Raw genomic sequence first — 19,505 nt, forward strand, 5'->3', positions numbered from 1 at the left:
GTCTACATGTAGTGGCACTGACACGGCTTCTCCTTGTCCTGTGCTCTCCATACTCGCGCGCGCGCGCACGCACACACACAGACCCGCTCCTTTCCTCTGTAGGCTACTTGCACGTGAATCGGAACAAACTACTGTAGATTGTTGTAGCGCAAATAAATGCGGCCGAATGACCGAATGACGAAAGGTTAGCATCATCAACACCGCAGCGCAATACGCATCCATGCAAATTAACTAGTTTGTTCATATCAAACAAAGCCAATCGCGGAGACAAAACTCTTTAAACAGGCAAAGTTATCAGCATGTATGTAGCCTAGAGCCTTAGCTGGTAAGCTAATGTTAGAACAGCTGGGTCTTTGGTGGTTAGCTGTGTCAACAACTTGCGGATAACATTATGCATCAATTCATTACCTGTGAGATGAAATGTTTGTGCGGCCAACCCCCTTGGATATCGCAAATGCCCCCACTGTCACTGTACTCCAGTAAACAAAGTCCCCACTGCACAGGTGAATGGCTGCTGTGCAGCCTAAACAGTCGTGGAGTTTTAATCGTCAGCTGGACAAGTGAACGAAGTTACCAGCCAGAGTAGCAGCACTGGGGAATTATGAAGTAGAACCAGGGACATGGTAGGTTCGAGCAAAAGGTAATTTAGAGGTTTATTTTTAACCAAAGTAGCTCTACTGATCAGACCTTTCTTGACACTGTTAGCTGGTCCTCTTGTTTACGTTTTTTGCTTCTTCAGTGGTCAGTGAGAAGAGTCATTGGCGCGTCGGCAAGCGCAAGTATAATGCGTTTTGGTGACGTCACATATTACAAATCGCAGCCTTTGCGGTTTGAAAATCGTGTTTCATCATATCGCGATATTATCGCAAATGCAATAAATCGTTCAGCCCTAGTGAAATGTCACTATTGGTGAAACGTTAGACCCAGGGTTAGACTCAGAGTAGCAGTTCCGTCAGAACTCCCTCTCTAGCCTCCCTTTGGGCTCTCTCAGTTGCCTTGTTTCCATGACGTCCTAAAACCAGTGCATTCCACTCAACCCCAAGTGACCCCCTCGCCTGGGCCAAGTGTTCGACTGCACTTGCGTCATTCCTGATTGGGGGCGGGGGTCATGGGTGACTGACCTGATTTCACCCTAGAAACTTAACGGATGCTAGGTTTCTGCTGGTCACAGTTTAACAGGCAGGGATGACTATGTCTGACCTGTCTTCTAGACAGACTTGTAGACAGACTTCTAGACAGACTTTCACACATACACACACACACACACACACACACACACACACACATTCACACCCACATTCACACACACACGAACATACACGCCTGTCCTTGAACACCTTTGGGTGCTGCAGTGACAGATAAAAGGCTTTGTTGTCAGGAGGGTGTCACCACCGTTCCTATCCCATATCTGTGGCAGGATGTCCGAGGTATCTAATGAGCTTAGCCCGGATTGTGTGTGTGTGTGTGTGTGTGTGTGTGTGTGTGTGTGTGTGTGTGTGTGTGTAAATTAGCATGTTTATTTGTGTTCTTGCACGTGTGGGTCTGTGTTCTTGAGTGCAGCAGGTAAATCCCTGAGTGTGTGTGTGTTTGTTTGTGTGTGTGTTGTTATGTGGAGGGGGTGTGCGCCAATGGACTAGATGTTATATCCTGTAATGTGTCTGTTCTCACCCATGAAATTGGCTCTTTCGACTGGCCTCATAATCCAAATAGAATGTCAGGAGGCCGCAGCTGCCACTCAGGCAAAGTTTGCATCAGTCTGTACAGGCTTGTCAGGGTACTGTGGCTCACATTACAAGCTATTGATGCAGTAGTAGTGCAGTTACAATGCAGGTGATGTTCAGATCTTGGATAAAATTGGTTGCCTTAGTTGAGTAGGTCCTTACTCGTTAACCCCTATTGGTCAAGAGAGCTGCTGTTCGAAGCAATGTCTAAAATGGGGCAGCTCTGTGGATGTGTAGATGATGTAGTGTGACTGACGACGGGTGGGAGTGTTTTCTGCGCTTAAGTGAGTCTGTAATTATGAGGTGTAATGTTGTGTAGAATGTGTGATCACTCTGCCTTAAGCTATTAGGTGTGGTTTGTGGGTCAAGCCTCTAATTCTCTCTCTCTCTCTCTCTCTCTCTCTCTCTCTCTCTCTCTCTCTCTCTCTCTCTCTCTCTGTCATTCATGTTTTTTTCCTTTTCTTGTATACCTCTGTCTTTCATTTTCTCTCTCTCTCTCTCACTCACTCACTCATTCACACACACACACACACACACACACACACTATGGCACACTCTTTCTCTCTCTCTCACACACACACGCGTTGACACAACCCTTTGGCCATCCTCTCTCTCAGTATCTCTCTCAAATGTCAAACAATGATATCAAGCATTTGTTGTAACTTGCACCCCCCCCCCCCCCCCCCCCTCACTCACTACAGCTTCAATAATACTTATCTCATTATTACACATCACACACACACACACACACACACACACACATGCGCACACACCACAGCCAGCCGCCTGTGTCATATTACTTTTACCATGTCCGGCCTCCAGCTGCCAGCTCCTCTCTTGGCACAGCCGGTGCCAGTGGAGCGGAGGCTTGCCCTGGAGCTCCTCGTGGGCACTGGGTGTCCAGCTCCTCTCCTCCCCACCCCACCACTGCCCCCCCCCCCCCTCTCTCCACCCCCGCTCTGCTCGGCTGTGCCAGGGAGGAGCGGGAGGCTGGTTCTCTAATGAGCTCTCTGGGCCCCCTCGCCCGCTGAGTGATGGGCTTTAATTGGCGCTCCCACGGCACACTATGGGGCCCAGTTGTGGAGTGAGATGCTGTCACCGCGCTGCAGGCTGGGAGGCTTAAGACTGTTATTGTGTTGAGGTGCCACTGGCGCTACTCCTGTCTCCTGCATAGTAGACTCCATGACTGATACCCAGTGTGCATCGCTGATGGATGCTAATTGTTGTGTCAAAATAATAATAGTTGAGGCAGATGTGGCGTGATTTTTGAGTGTCTTCGAAACATGAGGTGTGATGTGAATGTGCCAAATCCATGCTTGTCAGTTTTTTTTCCCCCCAATCTTATCATATAAGGAAAGTCGTTTTTTTCCGTACATACTGATTCGATCTGCACAGACGTGTAGGTAGCTGTTCAGCTCACATACAGTATGTCTTTGCAGTCTTGCTCTGGGCAACACTTCCTTCAGAGGATGGCAGTGTTCACACATTACATATGTATTACATTTAGTAATTTAGTTAGCTGTTTTTATCCAAGGCAACACCCACTACTAGTAATGGGCAAATGAAGCTTTGGTGAACCACTAAACCACAGCAGTGTGAAGCTAGCAACACTAATGAAAAAATCCAATATGGCTGCCACATGTAGATTTTTCAACATAAAAGTCCTTACCCAAACCAGTATATGTAACCAAACATATTGGTTTGCTAAGGACTTTTATGTTGAAAAATGTATGTGTGGCGGCCATCTTTTTGCTTTTCAGCTAGTGTCGCTAGGTTCACACTGCTGTGGTTCAGTGGTTCACCAAAGCTTCATTTGCCCATCACTACACACTACAGTAAAGTTACACACTTACTGTACAGCAAAATGTTTTTGTGTTTTTTTGGGATTGAGCCTGTGGCATGGCTGCGGACTTGCTCTCGCCCAGTTGGTCCTCGAGGACATAAACAAAAACATCAAAACCACTTTATTGCAGTGAAACCCACTTGCCAAGCGTTATACTGCACTATACTGTGTGTGTGTGTGTGTGTGTGTGTGTGTGTGTGTGTGTGTGGGGGGTATATGTATATGTGCATGTGTGTGTGTGTGAGATGTGGGGATTGTAGGTGTCTGTGCGAGGAGCTTAGTGTGTGCAGGACGCCCTCGCTCCCCTGCTGTGGATCTAAGATCTTTATAATCAATCCCATCATGCCTCTCTCTGCATGAGTCACTGGCCGTAATCTCTGAAGGACACCAGACTTGAGACTCCACTCTCACGCCTCACGCTTCACACCTCACACTCTTTAGGAGAGTCTTAGTAACTTTCTGGAGACTGGTGACCTGATAAAAATCCATCTCCAGATGCAATGAATCAATGGAGTTGTTTGTTTGTTTGTTTGTTTGTTTACATGTTGTTTATGAAATAAAGCCTTTGACATTTTTGTTTGTTGGTGACTTCAGTGCAGGTATATGTAAATCTGCTAAAATTCTAATCCTCTGTAGTTCTAACAGTTATAATATTACAAAGGAGTTGCAATCAATCTCAGATTGCAATTCATCAAAGAATCGATCTTGAATCAACTTGTGATGCAAGAATCATGATTACATTGTGTTGTGAGATACCTAGTTAATGCTGAATTGACCATGACTATGACATGTGTTTGATATGTGACCTTGTGTATACCTTATCTAGAAAGATTGATTATGAATTGTATATCTTACCTAGAGCAACGTTATACTCGAGGATTTGGTTCTCCAGAGAGAAAACAAACTGGTAGAATACACATATCCCCTCTGCTTTAAGTGTCTTTGAATGAAAGCGTACGCTAATTAGGTGAATGTAGAGATAAATGACTGTAGCAGCACCGTGTTGGATGGAAGGCGGGTTGAATAGCAACATCGTTATCCCAGTGCTGAGAGCTTGCTCATGGCATGTAGGTGTAGTGAATGCTGGATGAATCATACTGTAGGTGTAGGATAGTATAGATGGTTCATAAGGGTCCCACTCCTGTGTTTAGAGCTTCCTACTTTTTTAGGGGTCCCTTTTGAAATGGATGCCATTCAGCACTGTGATGTGCATGATCAGTGCAATGATCATAGAGGGATCTTTTATCAAGTGATGGGTGTTTTATATAGTTGCCATGACAACAGTGACTACAAGATCCTGTGAAGGTTTTGTCAAAGCTCGAGACTGCTTCACCTTGTGTTGTGTGGGACGTGGTGCAGTAGAGGTGCTATGACAACTACGTGGGCTGATTTGAATCTGCCCTGGTGTTGCCAAAACTACAGGAATTCGTGTTCAGTCTGTGGGGATGTTGCCATGACTACCCAACGACTGGTTGATTCTGCCACTTGCCTGCAGAGAGTATGCAGTTGTGCCGTCGGTTGATCGTCGCAGCCAGGTGCTGGATGGGGTGGGGGGGGGTGGCGGGGGCGCAACAGTAGTCGTGCCATCAGCGGGCTCACGACGAGGCTCCACTTCGACAGATTTCAGACACTAAAAATAGAGAACCAGAAACGAACACGTCTGAGGAAAAACCCAGAGGAAATGGAGGGGGGGGGGGTGAGGTTGGCAAGGGAACGAGGAGCAATGAGAGCAGCAGAGAAGACATTGTCCCTGCCTCCAGTGGGATGGCTTGGTCCTCTTTTGGTCCTCTTTTGGTCCTCTTTCTTCTCCTCAGTCCTCAGAGTGAGGACTGCCATGCTGTCAGTTTCTACCTCAGTTACCTCACTAGTAGCCAACACTTGTACAAGGAAAATAGCCTTCATTACCAGCACGGTTCTTAGTGGTATGCTAATTCTTAGCCTCCTGGTGCCAGTTTCCATTGGACTAGCTACACTGTTCACTCTTTCTGCTTTGTCCTAAACTGCTTGCTCCAACATGCAACATTATGGAAGACTAATGGTCAATATAAAATTAATTGAAATTCTTCAGTTTTCATATGAGACAGCCTAGCGTAATCTTATTTTAGAAATGAGTAATTTGTGTATAAATATCCTGTACTATTATTAGCCTCAACGACTTCTTTCTCAAGGCCATTTGATGTGGTTTTCACATTCGGTGGTACGATGTGAACTTTCACTTCCTCTGGTGACTTAAGTGATGTGAGGGGACCACAGCAGAGAGCGTGTTTCAATAAACAGTGGCTGATCTCACTATGATGGGGGTCTTCTTCTCCCACTGTTGCAGGGCCTGTTTGTGGTCGTCTTGCATGAGAAGAACTACCAATGTTTGTTATGCTGGACGGATTTGATGGCGTGTCTGTGGCAGTGCTTTATGGTTCCCATTTTGAGGAGCTTGGATGTGTCATGCCACTCTTAGGATTTTCTCTGTGTGTTCCTTTTACAAGTGCAGATCTTCTCCCAAGTTTGACATGTTTGGGTTTTAACAGGTTTTCGCCTGATCCAATGTACTGGACATCATAATGTACACCTCATTGGGTCGTACCGACCACTGGATGTCAAAGGATCAGGGTAACTTCTCATCCTTGAAGGAAAACCCAACACATTACACACTACACTGTATATATATATACACGCACGCACGCACTCACACTGGCATTTGTAAGCTTGACGGAAATGTTTGGCAAGCAGAATGCTGCAATTGTGTTTCCCCCCGCGGGGTTCCGGGTCAGAGAATGCCCAGGCTCGAGTGTAATTATCCAGTAGTGTTCGTCCAGATGCTTTTGAAACCAGTACCCCCCCCCCCTTTCTCGCTAGGGATAATTAGCCTCGATGCGCAATAAAACCTGGTGCATATCTTGATCTTTTTATTTGCTAAATCTAGAAGATTGCCGGGGGATGGGGATGGAGGTTGTGGGGTTTAAGGATGGAGTCGAGGTGGTTGTTGGAGTTGGAAAAACATCACTAGAGGCTTGGCTCGACATACACAACAGCAGTAACAGATGGACCAACCAGAAAATTCCCTTTTTTCCATTTTTACGCACACAAATTCCTTTTATTAACAGAGTCCCTGTGTCATAAAGAGAGGTGGAAAAGTGGCCTTCTGTTCCAGCCCGTGTTTATTTCTGTCTGTGATGTTTTAGTGGCTGAGCGCATTACATAAACGTGCCTCTGTTCTCTTCCTCTGTTCTTTTTTAATCCCGTCTTTAAATCATTCTCATTTGCTGGATGACTGTGGTCCTGTGCAGCAGGCCAGAAACAATTTTTTTTTGTTTTTTTTTTAGTCTTTCTTTCTGTTTTCCCCCTCTTTTTTCCCCCTCTCTTTTTTCCTTTCTTCTCCGGGCATCCTGAGGAAGAGTGTTCCAGAGGCTCGTGCTCTGTGGGCAGGCACTCTCTCCTGGCCAGTCATTTGCCCGTCTGCTCCACTGAAGTGCAACATTTGTTTTATTCTTTCCTTTTTTCTCCCCATGTACGCAGATCTGCACCAATATTTTCCGGACTCTTCCGCCCAGTGACAACCCAGACTTTGACCCAGAGGAGGATGAACCCACCCTTGAGGCCTCCTGGCCTCATATACAGGTTAGCCCCCCTGCCATTTTGAATCAGTGGTGAAAGACATATTGGTTATATACTTTTATCCAAAGCTTACGTGTGACCGATGAAAATGTAAATAAGCCATGCATGTTTTATTTAAAATTATATATAAAAGTATATTTCTTACATTTATAACAAAGTTCAACAAAGCTATTAGGTCATTCAAGTGTCCAGAAATGTCTGGCTAACATGTCACTTCCTGTTTGTCTGCAGCTGGTGTATGAGTTCATGCTGAGGTTCCTGGAGAACCCTGACTTCCAGCCCACCATCGCCAAGAGGTACATCGACCAGAAGTTTGTGCTGCAGGTAAGCAGTCCCCCCTTCTGTTAGCTCTCAAGCCCGACACTGAAGAGACTTAAGACTTAAGTCTTGCCATTCAGATATTCAGGTTTATTTTTTGTTGATGAGCAACTACCTTTGGTACCGTCTGCAAATTAATTGTGATGAAATATCTTGTAAAGGAACGATAAGCACACCCGGTCATTCCCAATAGCCACCCAGGCTATATGCACCATGTACTGGTTCAGTGGTTCATGTTGAAAATGTAAGAAAAGCACAACATCAACAACAACACCAAAAGATGCTAGTTAATGAGTTTATCGGTGCCTTCTGGGTGGTTAATGGTGTTTGCAGGGTTTTTGAATGAGACCAAGACTTAATAATGCTTCTTTTCACACGTAAAGAGTTTTGGTGACCAAGATGGAGAAAGATTGAGGAAGCCAGAGAGAGGGGGAAATAATGATGAGGTGTGTAAAATAATGGAGACAGAGGTGAGATGATGAGATGAGAGAGAGAGAGAGAGGGGGAGAGGCAGAATGACAGAGAGAGTGAAGGAGAGAGTGACTGCTAGAGACAATAGGGGAAAAGCAATGATCGAAATTGGGTAATATGAGGAACAGAAATTGGCGTGTGCGTTAAATTGACCACACATACAAAGCCAAAATAAACAGCAACACATATCACAATCCACTTCCTCCCTGTGGTGGTGCAAATGGACTTTCACAACCTCTCCGAGGCTGATGAAACATCTGTCCCATGGACACACAAACAGTCTCACAGGTGTCATGTTTGCCCATGACTGTCAGCGCTGTTTTCCTGGAAGTGTTCCCACTGCAGTCACTTCAAAGGTACAGCCTGTGACTCTGATGAAAGGATATTCAAACTCAACAGCGAATCAAATTAGACCCCATTCTTTCATGCTTCAATCTGAAGGAACATTGTGTTTGGCTGGAATAGTGTGTATGCAGTGTTTCCCATACATTGACTTATTTGTGGCGGCCCACCACAATATCAACATTGACCCCACCACACAATGATTTTCTATGTTGTACTACTTAAATTGGTTGAAATCCTATCATTGTAGAGCCATGTGCACCTTTGTGCAGCCTCTCCTTGTGTCTCTGTCCCTCAACAAACCTGCATGCACGTTTAAATTAAACATTACAAATCCTGCAAGGATTATTGTTGCCATAGAAGATGACTGGCTAAATCGTGATTAAATTCGGTTAGCATCATAAGCACGTTGCGCAAATTTGTTCAACTACTACCCCCCCAGTCACCAACCACCATAAATATAATTCAATTCTGTGGGAAACACTGGTATGTACGTCGATCTGAGCCAGAAATGTACAGAGCCAGGACTGTGTGCATCTGAACCCTGGTACTGGAACACCGCTAATAAACTGTATGGAACCATTCACTGAATTTGACAGAATATATATGGGATTACAGTTGTGGACTGCACCTTTAAAACACTGTAATCTGACATGGTTGTCACCAATAAATGTCAGTTGAGTGATATCAGTCTGGCAGTCATTCAGAGACAGTGGAGGAAACGATAGTCCTTCTGTGCCTTGAGCGGCTGTCTTGTTGTAGGCTACAGGTGAAGTCCCCGGTTCTGCACTTTCATCTGCGGTCGGTGGTCTTCATGTGAGACACCAAAAGGTCACTGGTTCACAGACAGAAATAGAAGGTGTGTGTGTGTGTGTGTGTGTGTGTGTGTGTGTGTGTGTTTTTTTTTTAATGTATGCTTTGATTAGTGTAGATTTATTCTGCCCTGAGGTTGACGATAACGACAGGCTAACTCTGCCTATTTTCAGTCTCTTTTTCAAAAAACAAAACAAAACAAAAAAACATGAAATCAACAGGGTCTCCACAAATATACATCAAACAGTGCAGCTGTGCCAATGCATAATTTGCTTGAAACAAAACTGACCTGCCTCCCCAAACCACAGCGGTCCATTTGAGGGGATGGAAAAACTTTTCCCTTTGATTTCTTCCACTTTCCTACTTCACCTGAACAACAAACGTGTTTTCTGTATTTTAAAGTCTAATGCAAGATAAGGGGTCAAACACAGGTTCACACACACACACACACACACACACACACACACACACGCTTGCACTAGAGTTCAGGACAATGTCACAGGACGATGTCACAGTCCAACGTCGCTGGCCCAACAGCTCTTTCATCCAGAAAATGTTTACTAGCACAGCCAGTTGGTTTTCACAACCTGGAAACCTTTCACCATCATCACCTCCCTTTTACATTACATTACATTACATTACATTTGGCTGACACATTTTTAACCAAAGCGACTAACAACATGGTAACAGTTTAAGTTTTAAAGCAATTCTCTCAACAATTCTCTCAACCATTTTAGGACAATTTAAAAAAGGTAGAGTACAGTAAGAATAAGTGCATCAGTGAGTGCGGTTTTTAAACAGTTGAGTGTCAGTTCAAGACAGGAGGTAAGTGCTAGGATCAGCAAGATTAGTTGTAAGTAGTGCTATGAGAGGAGATGTTCTCTGAAGAGCTGGATGTTCAGGAGTTTTCTGAAAATGGAGAGGGATGTCCCTGCCCTTGTAGGAACTGGCAGTGCGTTCCACCAACGAGAAACAACAGAATGCTGCCTGTTGCGTAAGACGTTTTTTACACTGCCGGATTTGCCGCGATATATGGCCTTTTTGCCAGAACGCTTGCCGTTTTTAGATACACCGGGGCGTCGATGTGGCCTGCCAATTTTACCAACAAAGAGGATAGTAACAGAGGCGAAACATTTGCTTCAGTCAGGAGTGTAAAAGCATCCAGGCGGAATGGGGGAATCTGGGCGGGCGTTTTGATGACCCTACATATGTCCAACCCACCACCGGGAGATTTAAAATCTGACTGATCAAAGCAGCAATAGCTGACAGCACATTACGACAATCGTTAAATCCACAAAGCTTCCAGTCATATGTCTACTAGAGTTGACTGTAGGTCGTACAGTAATACAATTGAATGCCATATATCCTAAAATCCAGCGATAAAACAAAGCATGAACTCCCATGAGTGTCGACTGTCCTAGCAAGATTTTACATCATCACATTACCTCTCACATTTCTGCCTGTTCTGTGCTGTTCAGCCCAAACAGGGCTCCAGCCTGTGACCAAATGGTTGCATTTTGCGACCAAAATTTGAGAGTTTGTGCGACCAGTAATTTTGCCTTCTTTTCTTTTTTTACACGTTAAATGTAGAAGTGGCGCGTCAATGAGGCTGTAAATCAGAGCTTCAAAAGTGCACAATAAAATGTGACTCTAAATTTGAAATGGCACATTGTAATTTCTGCATCCATCCAAAGTTTATTAGTAATACAGTTTAAATGAGTAGAAATTAGTAGTGTGAATATTTGGTTAGCATGTTAATTTACGGTGTGTGCCCCTACATTTTCTGGTTGCGCCCCTAAAATTTTCAGTTGGGGCCACTGTGCTCCTAGTGAAATAAGTTGTTCTGGAGCCCTGTTAAAGGGTTCAAAGGTTACTGGGATCGTGTACAGCCAAACTAACAAGCTAAAATGACAACTGACATCTGACAACAGATACATAGCTCTGAAGTATTCATACTCTTGCAGCATTCCAAGCATCAGGAATGCAGCTTCGCGTTCTATGCTGGACTTTGCTCAAGATTTATAGCCTAGTTTCATATCAAGCAAAATATTAACATCTTAACACCCATTCATATGCCAAGTTATAATGGCACAAAAACCCTGCACACTTCAACTACTGTACTGTTAGTCACATAACATCTAGGATCATTAGCTTAATGTCCCTATTTAACAAACAAACTAGCACCATGCTATGCAAACAAGCAAACACAGCTAAACGTAATGACAATGAACTCTTACCGATTTCTGGCATCCACTAGAAAAGATGATGAATAGTCAACAGAACTTAGCTATATAGTCTAAATCTTCCATGTCTTCAGGGAATAGCAACATTATTTTCATGTATTCATTTGATTAACAGGCTCCATTGCGATTAAGCACACTGAAGAGGCTTTCTGTTCATTGTATCACATTTTATTTTCAGTTGTCAAAAGTGGTGGGGCCAAAATTAGTTATGGGCAAAATCCCCAGCTAAACTGATGCATGTCAGAGATATTGTTGTTTTCAAAATCATGCCCAGGTATGACCGGGGCAACGATTGTTCCCATGCGTTGCCCAAAGTGGCACGTCACGCTTCATTTTGCTATTTGGCCCTGCCTCCTGCCTCAACATGCCGGCTTGTATGTGAACACACATCAAGGCGACAGTTTTTCACCTCATTTTTAGACCGATAATGCGATCAGAACAGCGGCATAAAGACGTCTCTTCTCCCTGTGAATTTTGCGCAATCTCTATCTAAAAACTGCTATAGTCTGTCACAGAGTGCATTAACAGATGTACGCTATTGGTTTCCTGTTGTTATATATATGGCCAAAATGATGTTGCATAAGCCAGAAAGTCTCCTGTGGTGAAAAGGCTTTGAAATTGCAGATGAATTGCATGTCACACATGAGATGTAGATAGCATTGTGGTTTCCTGTCTCTTGGAACAACCTTGTTTTGCTCTCGTGTGTGTGTGTGTGTGTGTGTGTGTGTGTGTGTGTGCGTGTGCATGTGCACACAGGTACACACACATGTATGTGTGTTTGTGTCATATCTGAGTGCATGAGACAAGCACACACACTTGTGACAGTCCCCAGTCCAGGTTCACAGGGGGTGGGGGGGCATCTCCTGATGTGACGCTTGCTCCTGAGCAATGCTCCTGAGCTGACCCCAGGGGAGAGGGGTGGCTCTCAGAATGTTGGCTCCAATGGCCAAAGCTTCGAGGCTCCGGCACTTTCCATGATGCGAGCGATCAGAGCGACCCCATCTTTAAATAGCACTGTTTACAGCGCATGAGGAACTGCCTCTCTCTCTCTGTGTGTGTGTGTGTGTGTGGGTGTGTCAGGAGTTAAGAGAGACAAGTGGGTTAGTGGAGGGACGGAGACTTATTCGTGACTGAACTAAAGAGAAAGTGCAGATGACTGCGGTTCAGAGAGGAAGTGAGGTCATGGTGGAGAGAGGGAGTGAAAGGGTGGAGAGAAAAAAGAAAGAGAAAACGATTCAAAATGAAAAAAGAGAGAGAGAGAGAGAGAGACTTTTGCCTTTTAAAACCCCTTTATTGAACCATTGCATGGATCAAAACCACCTTAAAACACTAGAGAGAGCGAGAGAGAGAGAGAGAGACCTTAGCTTCCTTCCACTTTTTCCTCGCATGTCCTTCTTTCCCCTCTGGATAATGTGGTGGCAGTGGGAGGCTTTCCGAGGTGCCGTTGTTTGGCCGTTTCCGTGGCAACGTGAGGGACAACAGTGGCGGGTTGTGTACAGGAGTGTAAGTGCTCTCCACCGTTTTGCGTCTCTCAGCTCAGTCACTCTTTACAAGAGCAGCAGAGCCTGTGTTAACAACAAGCACCCCAGGGCCAGATAGCAGACAATACACCAGCCTCTCTGTGTGTGTTTGCAGTGTGTGTGTGAGTGTGTGTGTGTGTGTGTGTGTGTGTGAAAGAGAGAGAGGGAGAGCGTGAGATGGGGATAGAGGAAACTACCACTCTGCCTGGGCTGTTCAGAAACACTATAAATGCATTCTACCCCCTCGCCCTATAAATGTAGTCTTAACCACTTAGTATCCATCTTCCTCTGATTGTTACATGTGGGCCATTCTATAGGCTTCTTGATGCTGATGCACACACTGGAAGTAGCTGTACAGTACGCGTGTCTGTGTCTGGGTTTTGTTTGTCTGTGCGTGTGAAAGTGTGCATCGGAAGGAAGGGCGGCCCGTCATAGTTAAGTATCAAGTCGTCGCAGTGACCACAGGCATGCTCCTCCGCGCAGTATCACTCTCTCAGCATATTTCGCTTCCTGTGAGCGCACAGACACACACACACACACACACACACACACACACACACACACACATGCATGTACACACACACAAGACACACACACACACACGCATGCACATGCACACACACACACACACACACACACACACACACACACATGCATGTACACACACACAAGACACACACACACACACACGCATGCACATGCACACACACACACACACACACGCATGTACACACACACAAGACACACACACACACGCATGCACACACAGACACACACGCACACACACACACACACACACACACACGCATGCACACACACACACAGAAGCCCCACACAGCACACCCTCTCATGCAGTATGGAACTATCCACTAACACATCCCCAGCTCCGCATCACATTTGTAGTCTTAGGCTGTGTGACAGCGGTGGGTTTGGCATGATCAACGTGCATGGCAAGAGCACAGTCATCTTGCCCTGTTGTCCCCCCACATAAAACCCTTGGAAACTGAAATAAAAATGAAAAGCAAACAGATCCTGTCTCTCCATCTCGCTCTCCTTCCTCTCTGCGGGAGCTCACTTAGGCATCGTCATCTCCAGTAATGATGATTCATAGTCAGCCTCGCAGTTTGCAGCGTCGTCAAGATATGGGATTGCAAACAGTGCATCATAAAACAAGCCTGTTTGCTGTTCCAACACCCAAACTAGTGCTAGTTGTCATGAGCCTGATTGCTTTAGTGGACTTGGCTGAGTGAAAGGGGTGGTCGTGGTCCTCTACTAACCTTATGCAATAGTAATCCTAATCTATATCTTGCTCTCTGTCTGTGTCTGTCTCTCTGCTACAGTTGATCATTTCTCCCAGAATAAGTGTGTATGTGCATGGGTCAGCCTAAACCTCAGTGTGGTCACTCTGGCTAACCAGTATTTGTGTTCACTTATGGGATTTGTGTGTGTGTGTGTGGGGTTGTGGGCTCCTGCAGCTGATGTTGTTTTCCCTTTCCACCAAAACAGTCTGAGCAGCTCTCCAGCTCTCACTACACACACACACACACACACACACACACACACAGAGAGAGAGAGAGAGAGAGAGAGACCGACCATCACCAATTCCTGATAAAAACTCCTACTGCATGTCACCCTACCTGCCTGCCTGCCGGCCACCCCACACTGCCCAGCCCCTCCCCTCCCCTCCCTCAGCCCCAGTCCACAGGGGGACCAGGGAGTTGCTGCTCCACAGATGCCTCCTCCAATGCCAGCTGTGGTAGGCTGGTAGGCTACATCCATGCCAACCATACAGCCTCCCCACTCATCCATGCCACATTGGAGCCGCGTTTAGACCTCTCGGCAGGTAGAGAGCGGCATTGGGGGGCAGCCATGAACTACTGGTTAGGGCTTCGGGCTTGTAACCGAAGGGTTGCCGGTTCGATCCCCGAGCAGTAGGAAAAAATGTGGGCGGGGAAGTGGTTGAGCACTGCTCTCCCATGCCCACATCCACGGCTGAAGTGCCCTTGAGGCACCTAACCCCTCACTGCTCCCCGAGCGCCGCTGTAGCAGGCAGCTCACTGCGTCGGGATTAGTGTGTGTTTCACCTCACTCTGTGTTCACTGTGTGCTGAGTGTGTTTCACTAATTCACGGATTGGGATAAATGCAGAGACCAAATTTCCCTCACGTGATCAAAAGAGTATATATACTTATACTATACTTATATACTTACTAACTGGCATCCACCAAGTGAAGGTCAGTGGTGCTAAGACTCCTAGCACTGAGCTCCTAAGAAGGACGCCAAGTTAAGGAAGACCTAAACAACGACTGAAGGACATCCTACATGTTTGGGTGTGTGCATAAAAAGCCATCAACCAGGTCATGTGGGAGGGAGTGTGTGTGTGTGTTCGTTCTGTCCGGCTGCACATCACTTGTGCGAGCCTTAGCCATCTAAACCCTGGAGTATTGGCTCTCCTCACATAGTTGACCTTCTCAGTGCTGCCCACAAATTAAACTCGTTTTAAATGCTATTTCATGGCTCCGCGTTAGGCCATAAATGGCAAGGTTTTGGTGAGGACAGACTGGTAAGACGTTCCTTGGAGAACGCACTGGCACAAGAACATCAACATCATGATTTTGGAATAAAATTAGTGATGACCCGATGGGATGTACTTTAAAACAAGATTCAGTAATCATTCGTGGGATGGTTGAGTGCCACAGTTTCACTACACAACCTAATCCTCCACGTGTGTCCTGATCCTACCATGTGCTGCGGGCTTTTCCACAGAAGGGCTTTTTTGGTCATTTGTTTGTTTGTTTGTTTGTTTGTTTTGCTTCTGACCATGACCTCCATTGCTGAGGGAATAGGACTGTTCACCATATTCATTGCCATACCATATTCATATGGAACAGGATTCCATCTCTCTCTCTCTCTCTCTCTATCTCTCTCTCACTATCTCTCTCTCCCTTTCCAAAACAACTTGACATGAAACCAGTTAAGAGTTGGCCACCGGTAGGAGGTGGGTAAGTAAGGAAAGTCTCTGTGGATGCCGTTGTGGTAGAAATGTTTCCTTCCTGGTTCTGGGCCAAGGAGGATAATAAAGAATGGGGGAATGATCATTATATACTTAGATTGTAATTTCCCTGTATGTCCTGCTGGTGACCTCGGTGAGGAGTTTCTGTTAAGCTGCTAGCCATCTACAACTACTCCGGATCACTCGATCTACGTTTCATGATGTTCTTCAGCAACGATGGTTTTTTGGAAACGGTCTGAAAATCTGAAGACGTTTGTAAGAGGGACTCTACAAACTACTTAGGCTTGCGATGCTTTCGTAAAACTGGGCCCTGGTCTCTCTCTCTCTGCTATTCCAAACAACTTGACATGTAAGTTAGCCACCAACTTGACAGTAAGTTAGCCACCAGTAGGAGGTGGGTAAGGAGGGTCTCTGTGGATGCCGTCGTGGTAGACGTGTTTACGTCCAGGTTCTGGGCCAAGGGGAGGTCAGCTCCAGGGGGACTGGGGACCAGCCCACGGCATGGCCCTCCCCAGAGAGGCCCAGGGCTCCCATCTACCACAGCCTGTCTGTCCCCCCAGCACTCCAGTTCCCATGCAGACCGGGTATTTTTAACCCAGAGAGAGAGAAGAGAGAAAGAGAGAGAGAGAAGAGAGAGAGAGTGCCCAGAGAGACATAGAAACATGTATAGACTCATATGTATACATGAGGGATTGCCCTCTTATCCACGAGAATGTAAACGCATTACATGCCATGAGAAAAGTTGAGAGAGAGAGGAGAGAGAGAGAGAGGGAAACAGAAGAGAAACATAAACCGGAGCGAAGGACAGAAAAATATCTGTTTGAAAAAAGGACAAAGACAGCGGCTGGCTCGGACAGGAAGAGAGAGGCTTGGGGAGATGACCAGTGTTTGGGTGGTGGGAGCGTTTAGTTGGTGCAGTAAGAGGATAAGAGGCTCGGTGGAGAGGAAGGGGCAGGGTCTTGACCTCTGGAGTGGATCCGCTGAGGATGTGGACTGTGCAACCACACAACAGACTTCCTGCTGGTCTCACGTACATAGACATGTTATCACAGATGAACACACACACACACAGACATTTATACACACACACACACACATACACATTAGGGCACAAGTACAAAGATAAGTTTGATCTGTTAGAGGGTAGCATATTTGGAATGAAATAGATAATCATGTGATTAAGAGGCTAACGCTAACGGCTTGCTCTCTCTCTCTCTCTCTCTCTCTCTCTCTCTCTCTCTCTCTCTCTCTCTCTCTCTCTCTCTCTCTCTCTCTCTCTCTGATCACAAAATGTGTGGGTTCTTTGTAGACGATTTCAAAGATACGACAAACACATGCACAAGGGCACACACACACACACACACACACACACACAAACACACACGCACAGAACACAAAGGACACGAGGGCCTGTCTGTTTTGCTGTGGAGTATAATTTTAGCTCTCTCTCTCTCTGAAGAAGAAGTGGCCACAGAGAGGACCACAGGTCTTTGTTCAGCCCACTCCATTTGAATGAATCCCAGAACAACAGCCTGAATAAAGTGACCATACAAAGTAAAAGCACCACCTGGAAACCAGACAAACGGGCCAAGCTAGCCAAAGGACCCTCTTCACCCAGGTGGTTCTGTTGACATGGACACTAATATGCTGACACATGCATACTAAATGGTTGCAGCTTTTAGGAGAGGAGACCTCCTTCAGTCGTTGTTTATGTCTTAATTAACTTGGCGTCCTTCTTAGGAGCTCAGTGCTAGGAGTCTTAGCACCACTGACCTTCACTTGGTGAATGCCAGTGCCGTTCTCTACCTGCCGAGAGGTCTAAACGCGGCTCCAATGTGGCATGGATGAGCGGGGTGCAGGCTGCATGGTTGGCATGGATGTAGCCTACCAGCCTACCACAGCTGGCATTGGAGGAGGCATCTGTGGAGCAGCAGCTCCCTGGTCCCCCTGTGGACTGTGTTTGGGGCAGCAATGACCTACTGGTTAGGGCTTCGGGCTTGTAACCGAAGGGTTGCCAGTTCGATCCCCGAGCAGTAGGAAAAATGTGTGCGGGGGAAGTGGTTGAGCACTGCTCTCCCATACCCACATCCACGGCTGACGTGCCCTTGAGCAAGGCACCTAACCCCTCACTGCTCCCCGAGCGCCGCTGTAGCAGGCAGCTCACTGCTCCGGGTTAGTGTGTGTTTCACCTCACTGTGTGTTCACTGTGTGCTGAGTGTGTTTCACTAATTCACGGATTACGATAAATGCAGAGACCAAATTTCCCTCACGGGATCAAAAGAGTATAATATACGTATGCTATACTTATACGATACTTATATAGACTGGGAGGGGAGGGGCTGGGCAGTGTGGGGTGGCAGGCAGGCAGGCAGGTAGGTAGGGGACATTTCTGGGTGGTGACATGCAGTAGGAGTTTTTATCAGGAGTTTGTGTTGGTCTTTCTCTCTCTCTCTCTCTCTGTGTGTGTGTGTGTGTGTGTGTGTGTGTGTGTGTGTGTGTGTGTGTGTGTGTGTGTGTGTGTGTGTGTGTGTGTGTGTGTGTGTGTGTGTGTAGTGAGAGCTGGAGAGCTGCTCAGACTGTTTATCGGTGGAAAGGGAAAACAACATCAGCTGCAGGAGCCCACAACCCCACACACACACCCCATTTCATTTAAATAGCAGGGTCAGGCCATTGATCCCAGCTGCATCCTGTTTGGTCCTGACCAACAGGCTTTGTTTGTGTGTGTGTGTGTATGTGTACCTTTGCCCTTGCATGTGTTTAACCTTGTTAAATGCACCCTGAGGTGGCTATGGGAGCCACAGGCCATGTATGCACATACACACTATCTATATTATGTGTATATCGTAAACTATAACGAGAAAACTTGAAACATGGGGATGTGTGTGTGTGTGTGTGTGTTGGATGTGATGTGCAATGGTTGGAAGATATGATTGTATTTGATGTGAGTCATGTTTACTTTTTTACTGTCTTGCCATTTGTACTTTCATACCGGCATTAACTCACTGTTATGGCCACCAACTCCCTCCAACTCACACACACACACACACAGACACACATTAACCCCCCCCCCCATCTCTTTCTCTCTCTCTCTCTCTCTCTCTCTCTCTCTCTCCTGCAGTAAGCACACTGCACCCCTATCTCTGTGCCTCGTGGTTGGCATGCATGTCACTGTGGTGACAGGGCTTCTGTCCTTGTGTCTGTTTCCAGACTGTTACATAAGCGCGCAGGCCAGAAGAAAATGGGATTTGATAGCTGCCAACCAACAAACACACACACACACACTTTCTCTCTCACTGTCTCTCTCTCTCTCTTGCTTGCTCTTTCTCTCTCACACACACAAACACACACAGAGTGTGACACACAGCGCAAGTGAACAGAGAAATAAGGAGAGAGGGAGTGTGTGTGTGTGTGTGTGTGTGTGTGGGTGAACAGACCCTTGTTGACTAACTCTGTAATCTATTTGGGTTGATTAATTAATTTGAATTAGAATAAAAAATAATTCCCTTCTTTCACTTCATGGTTTTCAAAGAGTTTCAGGGAAAATACTATGTCAGGTCTACAAATGGCTTATTATTAGTGTGTGTGTGTGTGTGTGTGTGTGTGTGTGTGT

At 46.1% G+C, this 19,505-nt stretch overlaps 1 protein-coding gene across 1 annotated transcript in view; it reads left to right on the plus strand.

The window, feature by feature from the left end:
• Positions 1-19,505, plus strand: part of ppp2r5a (protein phosphatase 2, regulatory subunit B', alpha isoform) — a 70,738-nt gene that overhangs the window by 38,162 nt on the left and 13,071 nt on the right. Inside the window, exons 3-4 of the mRNA XM_076273254.1 lie at positions 7,078-7,179; positions 7,408-7,500. Coding sequence (XP_076129369.1) covers positions 7,078-7,179; positions 7,408-7,500 — 195 coding nt within the window. The remainder of the gene's footprint in view (positions 1-7,077; positions 7,180-7,407; positions 7,501-19,505) is intronic.

The sequence above is a fragment of the Alosa pseudoharengus genome, unplaced genomic scaffold (genome assembly GCF_046254945.1).
Source record: "Alosa pseudoharengus isolate Yale_2024_CS ecotype anadromous, Long Island Sound unplaced genomic scaffold, YU_APseudo_1.1 YU_APseudo_1.1_scf_7, whole genome shotgun sequence".
NCBI classification, from domain to species: domain Eukaryota; kingdom Metazoa; phylum Chordata; class Actinopteri; order Clupeiformes; family Clupeidae; genus Alosa; species Alosa pseudoharengus.